Source organism: Manduca sexta, chromosome 23 (genome assembly GCF_014839805.1).
Source record: "Manduca sexta isolate Smith_Timp_Sample1 chromosome 23, JHU_Msex_v1.0, whole genome shotgun sequence".
Taxonomy (NCBI): Eukaryota; Metazoa; Arthropoda; class Insecta; order Lepidoptera; family Sphingidae; genus Manduca; species Manduca sexta.
Window position 1 is genome coordinate 10,121,644 of NC_051137.1, and position 22,056 is coordinate 10,143,699.

Consider the following 22,056-nt stretch of genomic DNA (forward strand, 5'->3'; position numbering starts at 1 on the left):
GTTAAATTCTGGAAAAAATCATATTTATTAGTTTATCCAAGAGGATAAATAATAAAAATATTTTTTATGAAAATAAATAGCACGGGTCATTTATTCCGTTTACATAATTGCGTTTACCATTTTATATACGTCATTATAAGTACCAAAACATAATAGTTAGGTGTATGATTGTATTATGTTTTAAAGGGTAATGTATATTTTTTAAATAATAAGTGTTACTCCTTGTATAGTTTGTAACAGTCGAGGGCTAATTCCTTATGCATTTTCATATTTACTTTCTTGAGCAACACAATCGCCGATCATAATGAATGTATGTGTAATTTAAATCTATGTCGTTTTCGTTGGTATAATCGTTACGTCATCGTCGTTCACTGTCGTTACTCAGATTTATCTCCAGGCGAATGCTTCTACGCATAGAATGCTATTGTTCTGACATTGTTTGCTAAGTACGTAATAATTATGTAAATATTGTATGTATTGTTGTTTTATTTAGTTTAACTATTGTTTATTTTACATCACATGTTATGATTTATTCTTGCCATATATTTTATTTACATACACGTTTGTAGATATTAAGGATATTAAGTAGAAAATGCACATTACCTGTGTGTGGCTGAAATCAATATATGAATAATCTCAACTGTCACACAGCTGAGATTCAAAATTTCGTTGTCAGTCGGAAATACCAGGAACTCTCAGTTCAACAACATTCAAATGCGAAACAAATATTTGCCGAATACAAAACATTGGCTTAATGCAAATATGATGGAATTAGTGACCTCTGCTTTCACGTTCGACTTTCTGCTACCTACACCATGATGATTGTTGATGTACATTGTACACATAGGGTTTATTAATATTTAAAACGGGTTAATGCATGTCTCTAGTAGATATTCTTTCAATCACTTCATGTCGCTTCTCCACATTATTCTCAATTTCAATGTAATCACTTCGACACTTGAAATGCATGGCGATGTCCCTCCACGGGTACGGTGCTCCCACACTGTAGGTCTACAAAAGTTATTTAACATTTTATCACAAAATAATATTTATTATAGTAAAGTTATACTTAGCATATTTATTATTTATGGAGAATGTTATCGTGGTAACTGCTATGTGGGAGCACCATTAGACTTTTTGTATAATATTTAACAAGTAAGTAATAAAGGTGTTAAGAATCTAAATTGTTTTTATGTATTTTTTTTGTGCATTTGAAATAGCCCATTATTATAATTATTACCAAATCTAGTATATTTATATATTATTTGTAAAACGTGTATTAAATAAAATTAGTTATTTAATAACTTATTTTAGGTAGTGACCTAAGAACGTATATATCGGATAACAGTGATATTAATATTATTAAACTTTTTATGAATATCTGTAATTATGGTATGCTTGTTGTTAAATAAACCTTTTATGTAAATCGTGGTTTGATATTATTTGGCCCGAGAGATCGCTAAAGCCTAATTACCTATTTTTTGTCTTTAGTAACAGATAGTTAAACTAAATTACATACATGTGTAGGTACACATCTACGGACTTTATTTTAGAAGAGGTAGCTAGAGGCAGGGTTTGTGCACCCACTTTGTACGATTTTATACGATACGATTAGATTTCCGTAGCATGGTGTAATAAGGCGCAATTCTGTCACAATTTAGGTTACAAATTGAAATACTGTAAAAGCAGGTGTGTTTTTTTATAGAAAAACTCGCACACATTTTGGTTGCTTTTTAATTTGGTTGTGTGGCATATAAATCACAGAACACCCTATTCCCAGACCCGGTGCATTGTCACCGGACGAATGTGGCTTTAATAAAATAATTATTGTCGCGCTATGCCGCCAGTCCCTTTGTAAACTCATTTAACAATTAAAAACAAAAACACTCAATATGTTAAAACCTAATACACGTGTGGGTGATTATGGATGATTAATCCATATGACCCATATCGCCGGAGTCCGATGGATGCGGGCGCCCCAGAACCGGTCCTTATAGCGCTCAATGGGGGAGGCCTATGTTCAGCAGTGGACGATTCCCGCTGAAATGATGATGATGAATCCATATGATGACGCCTATGTTGGTTTAAATCTTTCGTGTTAATATGAAAGAATTAAGATATTGGAAATTGATATTTTTTTATTACGTAACTTGACTAACGTGTCTACTCTGCCTCAAAATAGTTTTATGTGTTAGCGGGTAATAGGAAATAACCCAATTGTTTCAAGTGTAGGTATGTTTTCCATACAATAAAATTAGTGTTAAGGGAATAAAGATGGTAAGTGGGAAAACCCACAGTGCAATTTTAACTATAACATTATTTGTGGTTGCCGTGACGTGTGTTGAATATTGTCCTGTACAGCAGGGTCAGTGAGTTTTTTGAGTACTAATAAATCTCTCCATTCTTGAATCGCATTTGCATCCACAAATTTGGTTGTACAGATTTAAATGTGATGACTAATGAGCTTGTTTGCCACTTTGAAAAATCTCATTTTTATGTTTCATCGTTTCAAAAAAAAACAAAAACCTGATTTATTCTTTCTATTTTTATAAAAAAAAACATTTAAGATATATAATACTTTGGCACAGTTGATATGCGTGAGCATTTTAATTATTAGCCTAAAATATAGCGAACCAAGGTTTTGCAACAGTAAAAGGGGTTTAGCTGAGATATAGTATCACGATAGATCTAAATTTATCGACTGACTTATATTCGCAATTTATAAGTGTTCAGACGTCATACAAAACTATTTTCTTCAGTTTAACGTCGTAAAGATACTGTAAGAACTGAATGTAGGTATTTGTTCTGGACTACGTGCCTAATCCGGAAACCGAGAAACCACCAATCAGTAGCTATTTTAATAACAAACAAAACATTTGCAAATGACTAGTAGTTATTTTACAGTTATTATTGTTCTCACATGTTGCTGTGAGTGTATACTGTATACATAGTTTATTTCGTTATGCAGAAGTGTAGTATAACTTCTGGATGGCCATATTACCCGGCCTGTGGAGGCAGATTATTATTATTTATCTTGATTGGTGCATGTTCGATGCTGCATTAGATACGTGAAAAGCGCGACATTGTCAGGGTATATTTTTCGTGTTGGTATCATGTTGTGTTTGCCGCGGCAACCGTACTAGCCGCTTTGCAGTGAAGTGAGTGAGAATAATCGCGAGTGCCGTCAGTAAGAACCAAACCACGGCATTGAGGGAACGTCTGGCCGTTTCTCAATAGCGTTCGCGGTTTCATTCACGACAGTTTACTTAGCGTTATTATATACATATTCAAAGAAACGATTTAATTAATCATTTTAATATTTTTATTATTATTTAATCCGAAAAATATCGTGCGAAATATAATTTTACAGCTAAAAGTTTAAATAAAGTAAAACTATCATTGTAACTTACTAATGATGTTCATGTCCATTAAAAAGCAACACATGCTGTAAAGACTGCCGGTAACGAGACCTGTTAGTATTATATTTTCTAAACGGTGTCGTGAACTTTAAACATGATGATGGCTAGTGCAAAATTAGTGCGGGACTGTAGTTCGGACTTGAGCTCCGACGTGAGGTCTCTCTCTGTGGCGTCTTCCACAGAAGAACAGGACTCCTCCACAACGGAGTCCGAATACACCGAGGAAGAGAAAGAGTACGAGTTAGAAGATCTCCAGATTTTAAAAACAATAGGTGCGTAAAGTTTTTTGAATGTACATTTTTATGATGCATTATTTTTGATAGTTCTATGAGTAAACTCTATCAAAGATAATTCCTTGGTAGAGTTTTGGTAAGAAATAAAGTAAAATCCTTTTATAATAATTCCTTTTAGCAGTATTTAAATCAACTTTTTTTTATGTAACAAAATACACATTTGTTTAATTATTTATTATAAAGTATACCTGGATATAATTAAAGATATTATAAACGAAAGATTTAACAAGATAGCATCATCATCTATGATCACAATTATTTTAAAACCAGTTTCCAGCATTGTAAAAGTTCCATATATCATTTGTCACCTCGGCCCACACTACAACTATTTAAGTGATCAAACTGTTTTTGTTTATGAAAACTTTTAGAATTTGGGAGAGTTTTATATCACAATAGAGTAGATGTTTATTTTACGTGTATTCATTATATTATAACAGTAAATAAAACGAAAAATAGTATTCTGTGTAAATAATAATAAAATATGTTTGAAAATAGGGCAGTTATTGATACTCAAAATATTGCTATGTGGAAGACTTGGACCGAAGGGATTATCACTCTATCTTTTTCTACGGCTAAATGTAGTGCCCAGTGACGTTACAATTCATGCGTTTTTTTTCGTTACTTGACATTCAGTTTACGCTAGATTCCAAAGGATTATAACTTATTTATTTTGATATTTTTCTGCGCTACAATTTGACTGATGTACATTTAACAAAAAAATTACAAAAATTTTGAAGAACACTCTTGAATAGAGTGTCAGGATATAGCAACAATATTGTCATAATTTTTTTAATGTATATCCATGTGATGAGGTACCTATCTACCTAATATAAAATTTTGCTATTGTTATAAAACTTATAAAATAATTTCGCTCGGGCTGGATGTAAGTAATTACGACAAATAAAATTTAATTAACAAGAAAATAAACTTTTCGATATTACCGAATCATAAATGTATTTTAAAACTACTCATACATATGATAAAGATGAACCTTTTTGGTGTTAGGCAGTAACTAAATACGTTATGAAAAACCGAATTAGGACTTTACTGTCTGTCTGAATGCCAAGGTTCTTTTTAAAACCACTATTAAGTATAATGATGAATCTATAATATTGCATATAGGTACTACCTACACGAACACCTGTTGAATAAAAGTTTATTATTTCTAGGCGTCGTTTATGGCTCCGTCCGTATGCAAAACCTTTTCCAGAATAAAATTCCCACTGTATACTTTCTAAGATAAAGAGTAGCGTAAATTATGTTAATGTAGGGCAACGTCTATGTATGTGCAAATTTTATCCCAATATATTCAGCGGTTATTGAACTTTTACTTCTAAGAAACATCTTCATACATTTTTACGTTTATAATGTTAGTATGTTCAGGTAGAAATAAATACGTAACGAGGCGGAACCCAGTTTGCAAGTCCTAATCGCGTTTGGCCAGTCTTAATTCGTTTATGTTATTACTGTTACGAAAGACGTCTTAAGCACCTGCTTACAATAATTCAGCGAAGTTATGCAATAAGTCTAGAATTTTTATGTAGTATTACTTGTGCCAATGTCATGTCGCAAATAGTTTTGTTTTTAATTTTAACACTCAAGAGGCAGTCGTTTGGTTTGTTTAAAGTGAAAACAAAAGAGACGCTTTATTGTAAGATTTATATTGACGTCAATAAATTACTGACTTTGTAGATCTATCTTTATCTACTGTTCTGATTTTGAGAGTAGAGAATATACCTACTTCTTTTATGAATATATTTCTTTGATCAGGCACAACTATTCAATTTATTAAAATTTATTTATACATAACGTAAACACAATATTGTTATTTTCATATTCTTCTTAAGGCCCTCCCTCAAATAAATAGCCTTGAGCATTCGTTCTATACATCATGGCGTATGAGATACGGTCGGGAACATGCGAAAATTTATGAATAAGTTTCATAATAATAATTTATTCTTTAAACTTTTAAAATATTTTTTTAATCTACTAAAATATCCCTTATTAAACCAAAAGAATAATGAGAACATATTTCAGAAATATGATATTTAATATTATTTTAATTCTATTACAAATTTTAATTACAATGCTTGTAAAAATATGGTCAGCGCGCCGTTTTGTTGGAGGTAGGGCCTAGTTGAACCTTAATTCCAGAGAAAAATATCATTAATTTATAAGACTACAATGAACTTTAAAGCTCTATTCGATGTGCCATGCTTCATAATTTTGAAATATTATAAAAAGCTTTGATTACGTATTTTTTTTTAATTTTATTAAAATCAAATATTATAAAGTTGGTGTTCTTTTTTTTTGTCAATTTATACAGCTAATCAGCAATGAGCAGCCAAGTGTTCTTGTATGTGGATTTTATAGAGGTTGTAACCGGTGCAATTATTGAGCGTTACAGTTCAGTAGGTACTCAATGTTACCAAGGGTTAGCATTGATGAATCATAAACATGTTTAGATCTTTTTTAACGTATTGCAAAATGAACGAATTTACAAAGAGCATGTTGTCAAAGCATAACACAGCCGTTAATCTACAGATTTTAATATTCTATCAAAAATACTTGTTTACGGAAGTGCTTACGCAAATATTAGGATCTCAAAATATTAAGAGAAGACATATAAAATATATGTATAAGCGAGCAAGGGTGACGGGCGCAGTGCGGTGCTATGCAGTAGGTATTATTAAAATTCTCTGCGGTGTTTATTCTCTGTATAGGCAAACGTGACTGCTACGTTTAGATGATTGACTCGCTGCGCTCCTTTGTTCTTTAAGTAAAAAAAAAACAGATCAAATATCGCATTTTTATTTTTTTTGGCAATTATGTTTGGACTATCTTTTATATTTCTGTTATGCGTAGTCATAACTGTAAACGACGTCGTAAGACTATTTTGTTATACACTATTAAATGTTCGTTATAATTTATAGTTTTCATTCTACAATATGACAGCGAAGAGTGTAATATCATTCTATATTTTTGAAGGCATTGTTGAGAGTCTTTTTGTAATTGTAATCATCATTGTAGAGTATGATTTAAGTATATCAGATTCATGTACTTTTTTGTTTAGCTCTTGTGTATCGAAAGCTAATTCCATCTCTGTCTATACTTGACGAACATACGGCATTCATATACAAATGTCGATGAAAACATTTTGATAAAATGATTGATCGTATGATTGCAATCTTAAAGCAAGTAATTCTTTGTCTACGATATCACGAGTGTGATTGCTAAATACTACCGTAGTAAAACTAAAATCAACGTTGTTCCATAAACAGAGCAAGGACATGAAAGCGGCATAATTGACACCCTTATCGCAAAATTATGCAAAGTGAGTGCAGGAGATTACACCTCGACCTAATTCTAGGAGGGCCAGGGAAATGGGCCAAGGCCGATCGAACTACACCCAGCTAATTTCGTGTACTCTCATTTCCTTGTTGACGTTTATGAAGTTGTATATCAAAATATAGCACTGTTGTTGTAAATATAATTTCCTTAGAAGTGAAGGGCAGACAAAGACACAAAGAGTATCTTTACCTTTTTCGACGATGTTTCCGTCTCGTGAAATTTGGAAGACGCCCGAAGCTATTTTTTCGGAATCGAATCCAGGGACTATGTGGTTTACAAGTAATAACCGCTTCCTAGATCCTAGCTTAGCTCTAGACGAATTAAGCTTATTGAATATAAACTATTATATCTAGTTATATCAAGGTTTCAAAACAAATTCTGTTCAATTCAATCGAAATATAATATTGTTAAGTTAGTTTTGCAATTTTATTAAAATTTGATAAACCACGAAGCAGGCAAATGTTTGACACTTTATTGTCGAGATATAATAATATATTAGGTTGTCTGATTACAAATGATAAGACAAGGAATACTATTAGTTACAATCTATTTTCCTGTATCTATATACCAATCCCAAACCCAAAACAGGTCAAGAGCTCAGTTACATTCAGTATTGCTACATTTGGTACCGAGGCATAAAGAAATGTTATTATTTACGAATTATTGTTCGTCTATTTCATTTCATAGATTTTCTAATCAAAAATACTATTGCTTTCATTTATTTGGCTGCGTGTTCTGTTGGTCCTTATGTAAATACATTAGGTAATGCAAGCGCATTACCGCTGTGTATTATTAGGTTTACGTGCCAATATTGCCAAGATATCAAAACTGCCACGAAATTTAGATGGAGCTAATACCAAATAATAATTTGCTTGCCCATTTCATTACTGATTTCAAAGCTAGAAGACTGCATTACTGTTTATTGATTTACGACACTGTGACCTATACGAAATTACGGTGAGTATTTTAAAAGTCTTTCCTAAAAATACTCATTTAAATAAAATGATGTAGGGCAACATTATATAAGTGTGACGTATTTCTAATAGCTCTCTGTTTTTGATAACGGAATTAAAATGAGAGAAATTTAAAGATATATTAAAATATACCTAAAAAGAAATCATGTAAAGTAAATATTAGTGAAAGTGAGAAGTGATGGTGAACGTTACCGTTTTTATCGGTATTTCGTATGTCATCCGCGGTCTACTGTTTTACATACGAACGCAGTACATATATATATATATATATATATATAGATGCACACCAACGTATTTTACATGTAACCGGAGACATTTTATAAACCGGTCACCTATTATCGTCGAATAAAGAACAATTCTAAACATGACTGAAACCATATCCATTTTTTTTTAGAGATTTTGCGGTTTCCGTAACACAATATAGCGAAATTACTGTAGACTGTCCAATTATGTTGGTGAAACAGAGCACAAAATGTTTCTCGGGTAGGTAAACAGATCTAGTTTGTACATTATCCTCTCGTCGCTCCAGTTACAGCGCTAACACCTGCATCATGCGCATCGACATCGCGTCAGCATTGCTGTCGCAACGTCACTGTTCTGAACAAGTACCGCTATTACAGGAACCGGCCATCTCATTATTAATTAACGTATGTACAAGAAATCATTGCGGATGGTGCGTATGCAAATTACTTCACATGGATTGTTCTCTATCAGGTAGAGTCAGCCTTTTCTGCATACGAGATAATTTGTGCTTATAATTAGGCTTTTCATTGAAAATGAGTTTACTGACTCAGGCCTGACATTAAAGGAAAATTTAAAAACAGAACTATTTTTTGTTATATTTAGTCATGATATAATATTATCTTTCACTTATATTTTGATCCTTTTGCATATCCTACGTTAGAATACATGAATGATCATTGACATATGGTGCTGTAGTGCTTGTATTGATACCCTTGGCCGATTTCCATAGGATTGTAATTAATTCGTCATTATTATTAATATTCACACGTAAACTGGGATGCGGGCGTTGAAGGTTGAAATACTGTTATATAGCAAAAAAATGCTCTTCTGACAATACCAAAGTTCTGAATTTTTAAGAATTTCTTTGCCTTTTTGATTCTGAATACTTAGTTTTATATTTTGCTTCTAACTGCGTCTTCATCATATCATAATGATTTTTGTTCTACGCATATAATGTTTCATATCATTAAACCTCGAAGCATTTAAATTGGTTTATATGTTTAGATGCTTTGTTGGCAGTATAGTCAAGAGCCGAAAACTGAAATAAAAAAAATCGTACGATTCGGTTTTCATATCGTAACAAAAAATAATGCAAATTGTATTCTCGTTATTTTGTACGTCGTAAATTTTATTTTTTTGCTTACCTTTTCGATCGTTTGTTTTTTGAAGGGTCGTAAAATTTAGTTATAGCCTTGTTCTTATATACATAGAAGATTTTATTTATAAGCTATAAATTATAGAGTTGCGAGAAATATAAAGTTTTGTCTAGATCAAACACAGGGAATATGTACATTATATTGTAAAGTCAGACCTGCGGTTTTAATTTACAAATGGAATTGTACAAACGCAAATAAATATACTCAATAGAATTCACAAGTACTGGTAGAAGATTAATTTGCGTTAATAGTAAGGATATCAGGAACAACGGATACTGGCCAAAAATCGTCTCGTTATTATATTTTTATTTATTTGCAAGTATGCGTTTATAAGAATACGTAAACAAACAATCGGTAAAGTGATCGATATAGACAGGTTTCATTACACAACGCAAACGTAACCGAAGTTGGTTTTGGCATACTAAACACCCTGTCGAGATATAAGAAAAAAGTGAAATGTTTTCTAAAGTCAACAAACTCGAAAGTGGAGAAGCGCAAGTTAAAGTGTGCTCGCCTCACTTTGTTGGCGCGGAAACTTGATTGACGCCGGATTTCACAACGACTTATTCCTGTCTCACATTATGAGTACGCTTCGTTGATTTCGGAAGTATTGTTAATGTTTATCGTATATGTATTTTACATGTTTAATGTGAGTGGTTAAAACACAATATTTTCGCAATGTCTTTGACTTGTGTTTTTTTTTCAAATGTATTGCATCAGTTGTTTTGGGATGTTAAAAGAGTATCAACTAAAAATCATATAAATATCCATTTATTTCACAGAGGACTGTTTGAAATATAACAAAATATATATAATAGATTGGCCTAATTTTTTCCGATATCTGTTGGTAATGTAAATAGCAATCATCGCCGTTACAAGTTAAACAGATTTTCGCTTTTCCGGAGAAGACGACCCACATTTCGGTCGCAGTCGGAACACTCCCACGCTTCTGGGAAATGCTCATTTACTGCTGCGACAATATATTAAAACGTCACGTCATGACGTTTGTATCATAAGAGTTAATAAAACGACGTATTTACGTTCGTACTAACACTTTTAGCACGTGTTTTGTAGAGAATTTAAAATTCTTATAAGAGACAATACTGGAAGATTTCGTTATGACTAACAAGTTGTTTATATCCTTATTTTTAATTACTCATCAAAGTAATACAGATAGAAATAATATACCAATACTAGTTTAATTGGTATCGTTTAGGGCAGTTAACAAATAGGTAATATATATAATGGTGAAACTCTATGGATTTAAAACAAATTATAATCAATGAATTGCTCTTTTTGTGTATACCTATTACAATAATCGCAATTTAGTGGAAAGCCAAGAGTTGAAAACTCTTGTACAGGATTTTAGGATTATTATACTATGTTTCAACAGAATAATCCGGCGAGATACGATATTGTTTTTTTTGGAACGGTCATGGTATGAGTGGATTGACTTGAGATATCTCATATCTGTTATAATGTACGTCAATAGATCTAATAATAGATGTTATATGGGCAAAAAGCTTTGATGACTCGCCTTCACAAACTGTACCTACGTGTACAGAAAAGTGAGCACGATGATACATTTTATGGAAAAGCAAATGGTTTTTCAAACATAATCTTATAAAATAGCTTCATAATAACTCAGCATGACTACGTCTATAAATGTAGAGAGGTTGAGAGGTTATAGTAATCAATATAGTATACCTTTCTTCAATACTTTTTCAATTATTTAGATATTAAACTAACATCAGATGTATAACAAATAATGAAAATAAATACACATAAAACCCACGCATTACTATGTATGCAAATGTAAAAAAATATTTTTTCACAATAGCTTTTCATTTAATTCTTAAGGCACAAAAAGGGACAAAAATCTTATAGCTAAAAGCTTGCATAAAATTTTTGATAAATATAATATTTTAACTTTGACCGGTGAGGTGAAAAGGTTCATATGTACAACACCAATCTACGCAAATGAATTTGAATGTACACAATTATTTGTACGTAACCGTAATTTATGTAAAAGGATAACATCTACAGTGTATTAAGGTAAGATTAAAAATTGCACTGGTGTTGAGACTGGCGGAGGTTAGTGTAAGTTAATTAAACGCATCCGTTTCCGGCACCGGGAAGAACAAGAGCAGATAAAAAATAAAATAACAATGGGTGAGACAGTCGCAGTGATTACTCGTGGTGTGATCAAAGAACGTTGAACCGTGTGAACTTGCTCGTTATGAATATAAAATGTCCACTCATTAAATATTCATTGCTCACCTCGACACATTATCATACGGATTAACACTTTGATTAAAGCTTTTTGCTATCTTTATTCACACTATGTATTATGTAGATCGAGATCGCTTCATTTGACAACTATTATTAAATATGTTATAAAATAGATCGATAGACAAATTAACATTTCTTGTTTTCCGTTTGTACGCAAATCTCATAAATAAATAAACTATATCCAAATTTCTTCCGTATGAAAGTTTTTATGTGCTAACAAGGTCTTTTGTTGAGTATGTGAATAACTTTACCAAATATTCGTAGACTTTTACCGGCTTGTGAGAAATATAAGAAAATGTTACTGTTATTTTACTTTTAGGTTTACTTAATACATGCGACCGTGGCCGTGTTGTATAATTTTACCACAAAAATGTAGAATTCTTTGTTTAAAATTTTAATATTCTTCCGGTAAATAGATGTTACCTACTTAATTATTAAGTAACTTATTGTTACTGTTTTATTATATATAGAGGATGTTTATAAAACTGTTTCACGAATTATTCATTTTCGTGGGTGAATTGCGTGATTTTACCACAGCATGCGACGGAAGTACAAAATACATGCTAAAACCTTTAGCAGTGCCATGCATCGCCTCCGTGTCCGCATGGAACTAATTTACATTGTAAATTTTTATCGATTACGTACTGACTAACAAAATTCAGTATGTCACCTTACCCGTTAAGGTTCAAGGAATCTATTCACTACTATAGTAATTGTGTGTTATGTTAATTTCACTTATTAATTATCTTACAAAGAATATTAGTCTAGGTCTATAATACGTCTAGGTGATATGCTAAGCAAAATTTTGTATTTGTAAGATACTAAAATACGAAAATTTTATTATAAAATTTTAAAATACTTAAATCTATTTTTCGCCCGTCACACAATATTTCTGAAGAGAATTTGTTTTCTAATTTGTCTTTTCTTTGGAAAATAGCACGATATAATAACAGGAAGCCTCTGCTGGCGTAATGTTTTGTGATCAATATGCAACATATATCACGCGCACGTGTAAAACAAAGCTAATAATTGGATTAAGTTTCAACTTCCTTTGTTAACTACTGATGATTTCAACGTTTAACTATTGTATAATTTATTGAAAGATTTAATGAATCTTGTGAATGGAGACTAGGCTTGTTACAAAAGAGAGTGGCGAACGGAATGTTAGCAAAACCTTCAACTGCGGCCTATTTTTGGAATAGGCTTAATTACACTTTTTGTGAAAATAGGCAACAGCTCAGACTGCGGTCATTAATATGGGCGTAAAAATAAAAGCCTTAATAGATATTGATTACTAACGAGTATAAGAGAAAATCGACGTGGATGACGAAGTAATTTTGCGCATAGGTGACTCATATTATATAGGTATTATAAAAACTTTATTCTTTAAGTCAAGAAAGTGCCGTTGTCTGTTTGTAAACCTCGTTAAATCGATACGCGACTTGGTGATAGCTTTAATCATGGTGGTTTTAGAGTCAGTCGAATTTACCTTTGTGCAAATGTGAAAACAGTGTGCATTTAAGATTATTATTTTATTAGCTATTAATCGAGACTGCGTGCGCATGTATTTTCTTATTAGTTTTTTTAGAGATTAGAAAAGACTACAGTCTTCATTGCAGCTATAATAAATATTTAATATTCAACAGACCCAGTCTTTACCAGTGTATCAAAATAAACGTGAAGTTAATAATATAATATTCATTATTAAAAATGTTTCTTGTTGATGAACGGTGAGTGCACAGATCTAGGATTGATACACTCTAAATCTATGAGTGGCACTAAAATGCGAACTGTGAATTATTGTATTATATTAAAAAATAGGTCTCTCCGAAAATGGCTCTCAGTCTTTATAATCTAAATAGCTAAAGATGATATTTTAAATGTAACGCATCTACTTCGTGTCAAGGATGAAAGTCAAAGTTGTGGATTTTGGACGAGATCCAAACTGTCACCTCGGCACCATCTCTCTAATTTATGAATGAACGAAATGAACTAACCTCTTGACGTACGACGAGCATCTTATATGCTTTGACAGTTACGAGAACGTATAATTATTATATAAAGATTAAAAACAATCCATTAATGAATATTGAAAAGAATCTTGAAAGATTTTTAAATAATTATTTTAAATTTGTACATGCATTAACTTTTGAGACTGCTTGATGGATTTTCAGATATTTATTGAGCTTCCAGAAATCATAATGAGCAAATTAAAATACAACAGATAAACAAATGAAGTACTGACAATGTACTGCTACCCTGGTAACTTGATTTATTTGCTGCGACGGTTACATACTTTTTGTTTGCACGGCCATTTATTTATGACATAATGACACTTCACGAGTGAAGACATAGATACAATCAGTGTATGGTCCACCCACTGTACACCATGCGACGTCTGGTAAGCTCAAAATGTCGCATGGGTTTTTGAATTTACATCATGCATAAACCGGCGAATGGATTTGAATGGTTAGTAAACAAGTAAATCAAAACCTGCACTAACGTTATTATTAATTTATTATATTCGAAAAAAGAATAGTAAAATATGTATTCAAGGAAAGTCTTTACTTAAACTAGTAGAAAAATAAATAAAATCCGATAAGTATTTATCGTATTTAGTACTGTGGCGGGATTGAACGGTTTAAACGTTTAAACCAATGGAGTGTTGAAAACGCTCGTTTTAATTTAAGACACGATGCTTACATTTTACCTACTATTGAAGGTTAGTTCTTTGTGCATAGCCATAACAAATAGACGGAGATTAATGTGCGTTACTGCATTGTAGCAGGCCCTAAAGGACGTGAACAGCTGCGATCAGATGTTGTAATAGTCAGTGGAAAGCGCGGAAACATGCACATTAATGCTGCTTTACAAATGTAGAAAAATAAAATAGTATTTTTAAAATCTTGATTAGATTTTTCATTATCACTTACCTTCAACACTTCACATTGGCAGGATGGATTTAGTTTCATTTTCATATGCAGCTGTCAGTCTGCCGACAACCCGTCTTGTGGCTATCCAATCCGTGCAGATCATGTAAGAATAAAGAGGCGAGCCAAAAGTAGAATTTAATACCAAATCTTGTATTACAATATTTATTTGTAACCGATTTTTATCGGCTTCGTCCATGACGATAATTTATTTAGTACAAATTTAGGATAACCTGGCATATTGAATAATTAAATAACGTTTTTTGATAAATAAAATCATCTATCTGTTCTGTTTTTCATTTAACTAGTACAAAGTTAAAACCAGTCCTGAAAAAAGGCACAAAAATTAACAAACTTTTCCCTCTGATTACGGTGCCAGGCACGTATTGTTGCCCATCAAGTATAATTCTTGGAAAGTGCCTGACATTTAGCGGTTCATCACTTAAGTCGAAATTAGTTTGCTCCGCGAACAGCTGTACAATAATACGTACGTAAGCACGTATATCAACGTATTTTATAAATATAGAACACCCAAGCGAAAAGAAATATTTTTGGATAAAATAAACATCGGTGCGGGAATCGAACTCGTGGCGTTTCACAATCAGCTCATCTCCCGCTGTGCCAGGGAGGCTGCCAAATATATTTATAATTTTTAAGTTTGAAGGAAAACATATTGCTATTCAATATCCACATGTTATGTTGAGCACGTTGAGGAAATCCCTATATTTATTACTTAGCTATTGAAATGTATATCTACGAACAAATATTTGGCAGTGCTATAGAAGATTTACGTCACGTGTAAATATTTTAACGTTTGGAAAGCAGAAACGGAAGGAAAATACACGTTGATATTTTTGTATGCGTTGTCAATTGTCATTATGTCACTTTACTGGTGCTAAATGCCTTAGGTTTTACATTGCCTTTGACTAGACTATATGAGCATTGTTTTATGTAAGCCACTAAAACGGTAAATACGTTAAAGAAATAACTAATGGTAAGTTTTTTAAACTTGGTAGTTTATATTACCAGCTTCGACAGAAATTATAGAGTAAATACTATAATTAAATTCAGATGTTGTGTAATGATTTGAATATAATTTATGACAATTTTAAATTTAATATTGTATTCAAATTACTTTAATAAGTAATCTAACAATATTATACTTAATACGTTAATTACTTTCGCGGCTCCACTGCGAGCTGAAAAAAAAAAACAATGACATGTTAGAGATAATTGTAAGCTATATTCAAGTATTAGGATACTTGAATATAGTTTACAATTATCTCTAGATTCGACTTGCTACGAAGGCTGATTCTAACAAGTGTTTTGATCTGTTGAGACGCACAATATTATTTTCAGGAGTGTTTGGACGTACCCAGTGTGGTCGAGTGACGATAGAGCAATAATGATGAGTACAGGGCACACGATACATTTAGAGCGTAATTGGAACAAGGTCCGTATAAAAATAAATGTTATATTAGCCACTTACATTACCAAAACAACTCGTACGTCCTGGCCAAACTAACATAACATTTTAATGTTCAGGTTTACTACGTTAGTGAAACGGTCGAGGAAATTGATTAAATTAACGACGTTTTATGAACTTTTATATTAAGTTTACACTTTATACATAATAAAATAATAGTTATCATTAAAGTCGCAAAATAAATATAGACTATTTATTATTTAACATCGCAATAGCTTAAAATATAGAGCTACAAAAGCGTTGAACATTCTTTACAAGCCGAATTCTTTTATTAATTGATAAGATTAATTATATGATAATTGTCGAAGTCATTTAGAATACCACAATATATAATGTATCAGATTATGTATTAGTGCAACACAATAGCAGAGACAATGTAGTCGTGAAGCATGATATTGATGAATTTATCGCATCGGCCCACTGCCCGTTCTCATGGACAAGGTCGACTTCATTTTTTGTTCCGATTTATTGTTCCGCAGGTTCACAAGGTTTAGTGGTTCATTTAGTTAAATTTGTCTAATCTTTTAAATCATGGTTTAATGTAAATTAACTGTAATCCTCAACTTATAGTCGAAATGTTTATTTTCAACAAATTTAAAGGTTGGAATTGTTAGTCAGTAAATAATTTACAGTAATCTAAGATCCTAAATTCAAAGTTAACCTAATTTCTTTAAATAATTTTTAAAACTAGAATTAATGCTCAGTATTCAATACTGTCTAGAATACCAAAATATTTATTGTGTACTATAAGTAAAGAAACATAAAGAGTAAGCATTAAATTATGTATCAGAAGAGGGAGAATATTTATTATTTAATAGTTTATAAGACAGCATACATTAAATAAAAATTATCTAATATTATTATCTTTTTTGATTCGAAGGCGTCAGCTAAAACCAACATCGAGTAGTCATAATTAGAATTATTTATATCCCAATGGATAGTAGTAATTAAAAATGGCATCTTAATTTAAGTATGCTGTATTAACATATAATATAAGGTTGCATTCAATAGTCAGGTTTCTTGTGTTTATTATTATGAAAGTTTATTTTATGTGACTTGTTTTGTGAACCAATAAAAATAAAATAAATTTATATATCTATACAAATAAGCACACGTCAGGATAAACTTGAACCGCTTTACCACTGACATAGTGATTTTTGGCGTGGCTGTTACCTTTGTGAGACTGACACGAGTCGGCCTATACGAACATATCGGACATCGAGTGAACGATTTAGGCGCCCGCAACCATTTAAATTTGATCATACTGAGGGCAACCCACTCCGGTCTTGTGGATGTTAGAGTTTGAAGAACTCATTCTTTCGTTTTGAGAGTGAGTGATCTCGTCATCTGGGTCGGGTAATATTGAATGCGGCCGTCTTCATTTAGCACGGTCGAATGGAGCTCCACGACTAACGGCGAGGCGTTCTTTTATACACCAGCTGTTATTTTCAACAAGATTGTCTTCCTTGTTTGCACAGTTATTATTACAGACTACCCGACTTTGTTTTATCGGGAACCATCAACAGACACCAATAAAAAAGGAATACCCTCACCGTCTTTTTAAAAATTCACGAGCACAATTCAAATTGATAATATGTTAGTAATTTGCTATTTTATTTGCTGTAGTCTGAATATAGCACTTAGATTGCATGGTTCTGAGAATAATGTTGACACCACCTACTTCAGTTCTAACTGACTGCATTCCGATCAATATCGGGGACTACCACATGCTATTGTGAATTAATTATTCTTTCAATGACTCGATTTTATGTTCATTGATTTTATGTAGACTTTGGCACTATTGGATAACACTTTGACAAAGAGCAATGGAATATTACGCAGAAAACAATATAGTGAAAACAAAATAAATTTTTCAACGAAATGAAAATTAATGAAATAACAATTAATGGTCATAATATTGTGAGCAAAATATGAGGATGTATGAGTCAAATATAGAACATTTGAAAGTGCTAAGGCAATACACAGACGATGTCGTCTTATTACTGAAAAAAAAGATATTATGAACTATCAAAATTGTAGTAGTTTCTGAAGTTTTTTAAGCAAGTGAAAAGTTTCTCGGCAAAATATTGATAGCGTCTGCACTGTGACGAAGTCTATCCAAACGGGATTCAATGAGATTAAGATAGCAGACATCGGCAAAGTCAAAATATATAAATACAATAGATACCTTTCAAAATAACCATTATAATATTTCATTTGGACGGACATGAATGATTAATGAACTTGTTTATGGAGTTAAGGAATGATAAGTAAGTAACCCAGACAAATTACGTACAAGAAAGTTGTCAATCGATTTGTCGTACCCCAGTGAAAATTTGAAACGGCGCGGCGTTTATTATATGGACGTGAAAGCCAATAAATAAGTATCGTTTTCGTAGAAATTATAAATATGTAGATGAAACTTAAAATGTAGGTATTTATAATTTTATATAAAACTAAGGAGTTTGTTTTTCGTTTTTGTTTGAACTTGCTACTCTTTGGACCTGCTGCTCCGATAGTTAATTTTTTTTCAATAGTAGGACGTCTTGATTTTATTTCGAGAACGGTTTTTGTTGAGTTCAGATTAGGGAACTTAACTTAGTATTACATATAAAAAACACGATGATATTTTCCTTTAAGGTGGTAGCTCAAGGTCCATTTTCATACATTTTGTTTCGGCTTTAATCTGGGTAACTAAACAAGTATTGGCAAGTAAAGAATTTAAATTCACGTCTAGTTAGTGATTAGTTCTCGCAGTTGAAGAAAAATGTAAAAATAATTAATAATCATGGATATTTCTGCCTTTAAAATTTCGTCATATTAAATTTTAAAGGCCGAAATATCCATGATTATTAATTATTTTACGTTTTTCTTTCAACTGCGAGAACTAATCACTAACTAGACGTGAATTTAAATTCTTTACTTGCCAATACTTGTTTAGTTACCCAGATTAAAGCCGAAACAAAATGTATGAAAATGGACCTTGAGCTACCACCTTAATCAACCTATTGAGAAGGTACAAGAGCAAGACAATATTTCTAATCATGTTAATACAATATGCTAATAAATAATAAGCAGAAATACTACTTTATTTTTATAATAAAATCTTATAAGGTACATGCAGCGCTTGGAATACACAGTTTAAGATACCGCTATGTTATTATTTACTCATGCCGTTTCCATTAACATCAATGACTTTTATAAAGTTGCGAGATGCATTACAGCTCATCTAATCTTGCACACACAAAAAATAGCATTCGTTGTTACTTTATAGATCTACTGGCTTTTAATCGCGGCTCTGCCCGCATGAATGAAACATGTATTTGGATAAATATTTTCCCAGGATAAAAAGTAGCCTATAGCAGTAAGGGGTAATATAGCTTCCAATTTGTGGAACATTTTTGAAACCAGTTTGGTACATAGTTCCAGAGATTGGCCCCAACAAACATTTCCTTCATATAATATTAGTATAAATCTTTGTTACCTACTCTTATAGTAAAGTAATCTGAAAGTCTGTGAAAATCTCTAGATGTTTCTAAGAAGTAAAAGCAAAACCCGCTAAACGAATTTAGATGAAATTTAGTTTACAGATAAACATGTTTTATTTCAAACTGTACGTAGTTATACTTTTATTCTAGGAAAGGTCTCACACGGACGAAGCCGCCGGCATCAGTCATAAAAAAGACAACATATCCTGCAGTCGTGCATTATGCGTCGGCTGTTAGTGAAAGTGGCTTAACCTGTCCAATCTCTTTTAACAAAAGTGCCCTTCACTGATACCTCTGAACTCGACGCGATTCAAAACTATTAAATAATAAACGTGTCTATTATGTAAACTTAAGGCCACATTAACTGTTGCAAACTTTCTTCTTATAGTTAGTTACAACTTAATTTGACATAGTGACCTTAAGTAGGCGAAAGTGTTCGTAAGTAAAGTTTGATTTTGGAGAGGGGATTTATGTACAAAACCCATTGACGCAGTATGTTTGGAAAATTGTAGATAATTTTGCAAGAAAACTTTCTCTATCTTATTGGGAAACTGCCATGCAAGGTCCTAAAAATCTTGTTTTGGGTATCATGAAGGGAATAAGGACTATTTAACCCATAGAATATCATGTTCTACGGTTTAAATGTCGTGAAACGACATAATAATAACGTGTTTTATTTGTTCGCCATTTTATAGACATAACATTTATAAATACAGACCAAAATCTATTTACTCTACATATTGCCAGAGGATTACAGGTATTATATACAATCCCTAGGTATTATATAAATTCCCTATGTAAATATACAATGGAAAATAATATTCATTACATTCTATACATTGCCTGAGCTCTTATGCTCACTGCCGGTGACATATAACAACTATGGATACCTTGTTTCAAAACTTTATTTCAAACTGAAGGATCGAATGGAAAGAAATTTTAGCTTTAATCGCTTTTTGATTTTACCTATTTGTTATAGATATTATGTAAGTAGGTTCATTTAGTTCCCACGTTTCATCTAAACTACATGATGAGATAGCGGCTATAATCCAATATGGCGGAATAATCTAATTTCACTTTACTTTAAAATAACATCAAGGTTAACATCGTACAGACACCTGTTTGATATCTCTGATATCAAGTGAAAGCTCTTAATTAAGAAGTTAATTCTAAATTTGTAGATTATGTAAACAAATTTAAATAGTGGACAAATCAGTCAAGGCTTCTGCACATTTGATCGGGTTACAACGCTTTGTCTTACCAAAATAAACAAACTTTCATATTATTTATGTGAAACTGTGGCAACCGTTGTGCACATAATATTACTTAGACGTAATCGGATCATATTGAATACCGCTACAGATTCTTTCAAACATTTAGCAAGTTCTTGAACGTAATTAAGATATACATTTAAAATCTATAGTTTGAAAGTATTTTTTTCCAATATTTCTTAAACAATGAACTCTACTACGCCTTATTTTTTATTTAATAGCTTTTATTACCTAAGTGTTAAACGGTATGTTATTTTTATTTATTTGATAGGCATTGAGATATTCGAGGTCAACGAACTGAAGTGGTTAATGTAGGATAGCAATTGGGACGGTTAAAAGATTTGCGTCATAAAAGTAGAGGCAGATATTACTAGCGTGTGGGCTGTTCATATTTATGTTTAAAGCGAAAAATATATAATAAAAAAAATATTATATGCTACTTCCGTTGCAAGTTTATATGTTGCATAAATGACTTCAATTCCTTGTGCACCGATAGTTCGCCGAATTTACATATATTTTCAATGTCCTACTTATGTATTTTTAATAATATATAAAACCTTTAATAAGATAAGTGAATATTTTAATATATATTTTTCATATTTAATTTCATGCCAGTACAGTTATCAAATATGAACATCAATACATCACAATATTCTTTCTATAGTTTACTGACCTTGCTTTAAATAAGTAAGTTTACAATTCAAATATTTAATAGATTTTCTTCCCAAAATATTTTTAAAAGTTACGTATTAATTATTATTTAATTACGACGAATTGCCTTAATCGGTTTCATTTAATTCAATTGATGTCAACGTGTTACTTTTGTTTTAAAACCAAGTGAAAAAATATTAATCAATAATATTCCTGTACGACAACGCAGTGCTAAAACGAGGGTCTGACACAAGAAATTTTGCACGTGGGTTCTATACGTAATATCGAATAATAATATGAAATAGTATTCATAAATCCACATATGTAATTTATTAGGAAATGTCATCGGGTACCCCAAACTAAGCCTTTTAGGCAATAGGATCACAAACGATGCTTGCCGTTTGTTTTTATTTTTCAAAATTTTATTTTTACATCCACAGCACCAGTTGGTACAATAATATTCTGTGCAATTTTATTTCGCAAAATAACTCACTTAATTAC

The 22,056-nt window shown here is 31.8% G+C and overlaps 1 protein-coding gene across 1 annotated transcript in view; it reads left to right on the forward strand.

The window, feature by feature from the left end:
• The first annotated feature begins 3,127 nt into the window (after window positions 1-3,127).
• LOC115441026 (cAMP-dependent protein kinase catalytic subunit 3) overlaps window positions 3,128-22,056 on the forward strand; it is a 35,335-nt gene continuing 16,406 nt past the window's right edge. Inside the window, exon 1 of the mRNA XM_030165592.2 lies at window positions 3,128-3,691. Within this exon, the coding sequence (XP_030021452.1) occupies window positions 3,514-3,691 (178 nt within the window). The 5' untranslated portion in view covers window positions 3,128-3,513. The remainder of the gene's footprint in view (window positions 3,692-22,056) is intronic.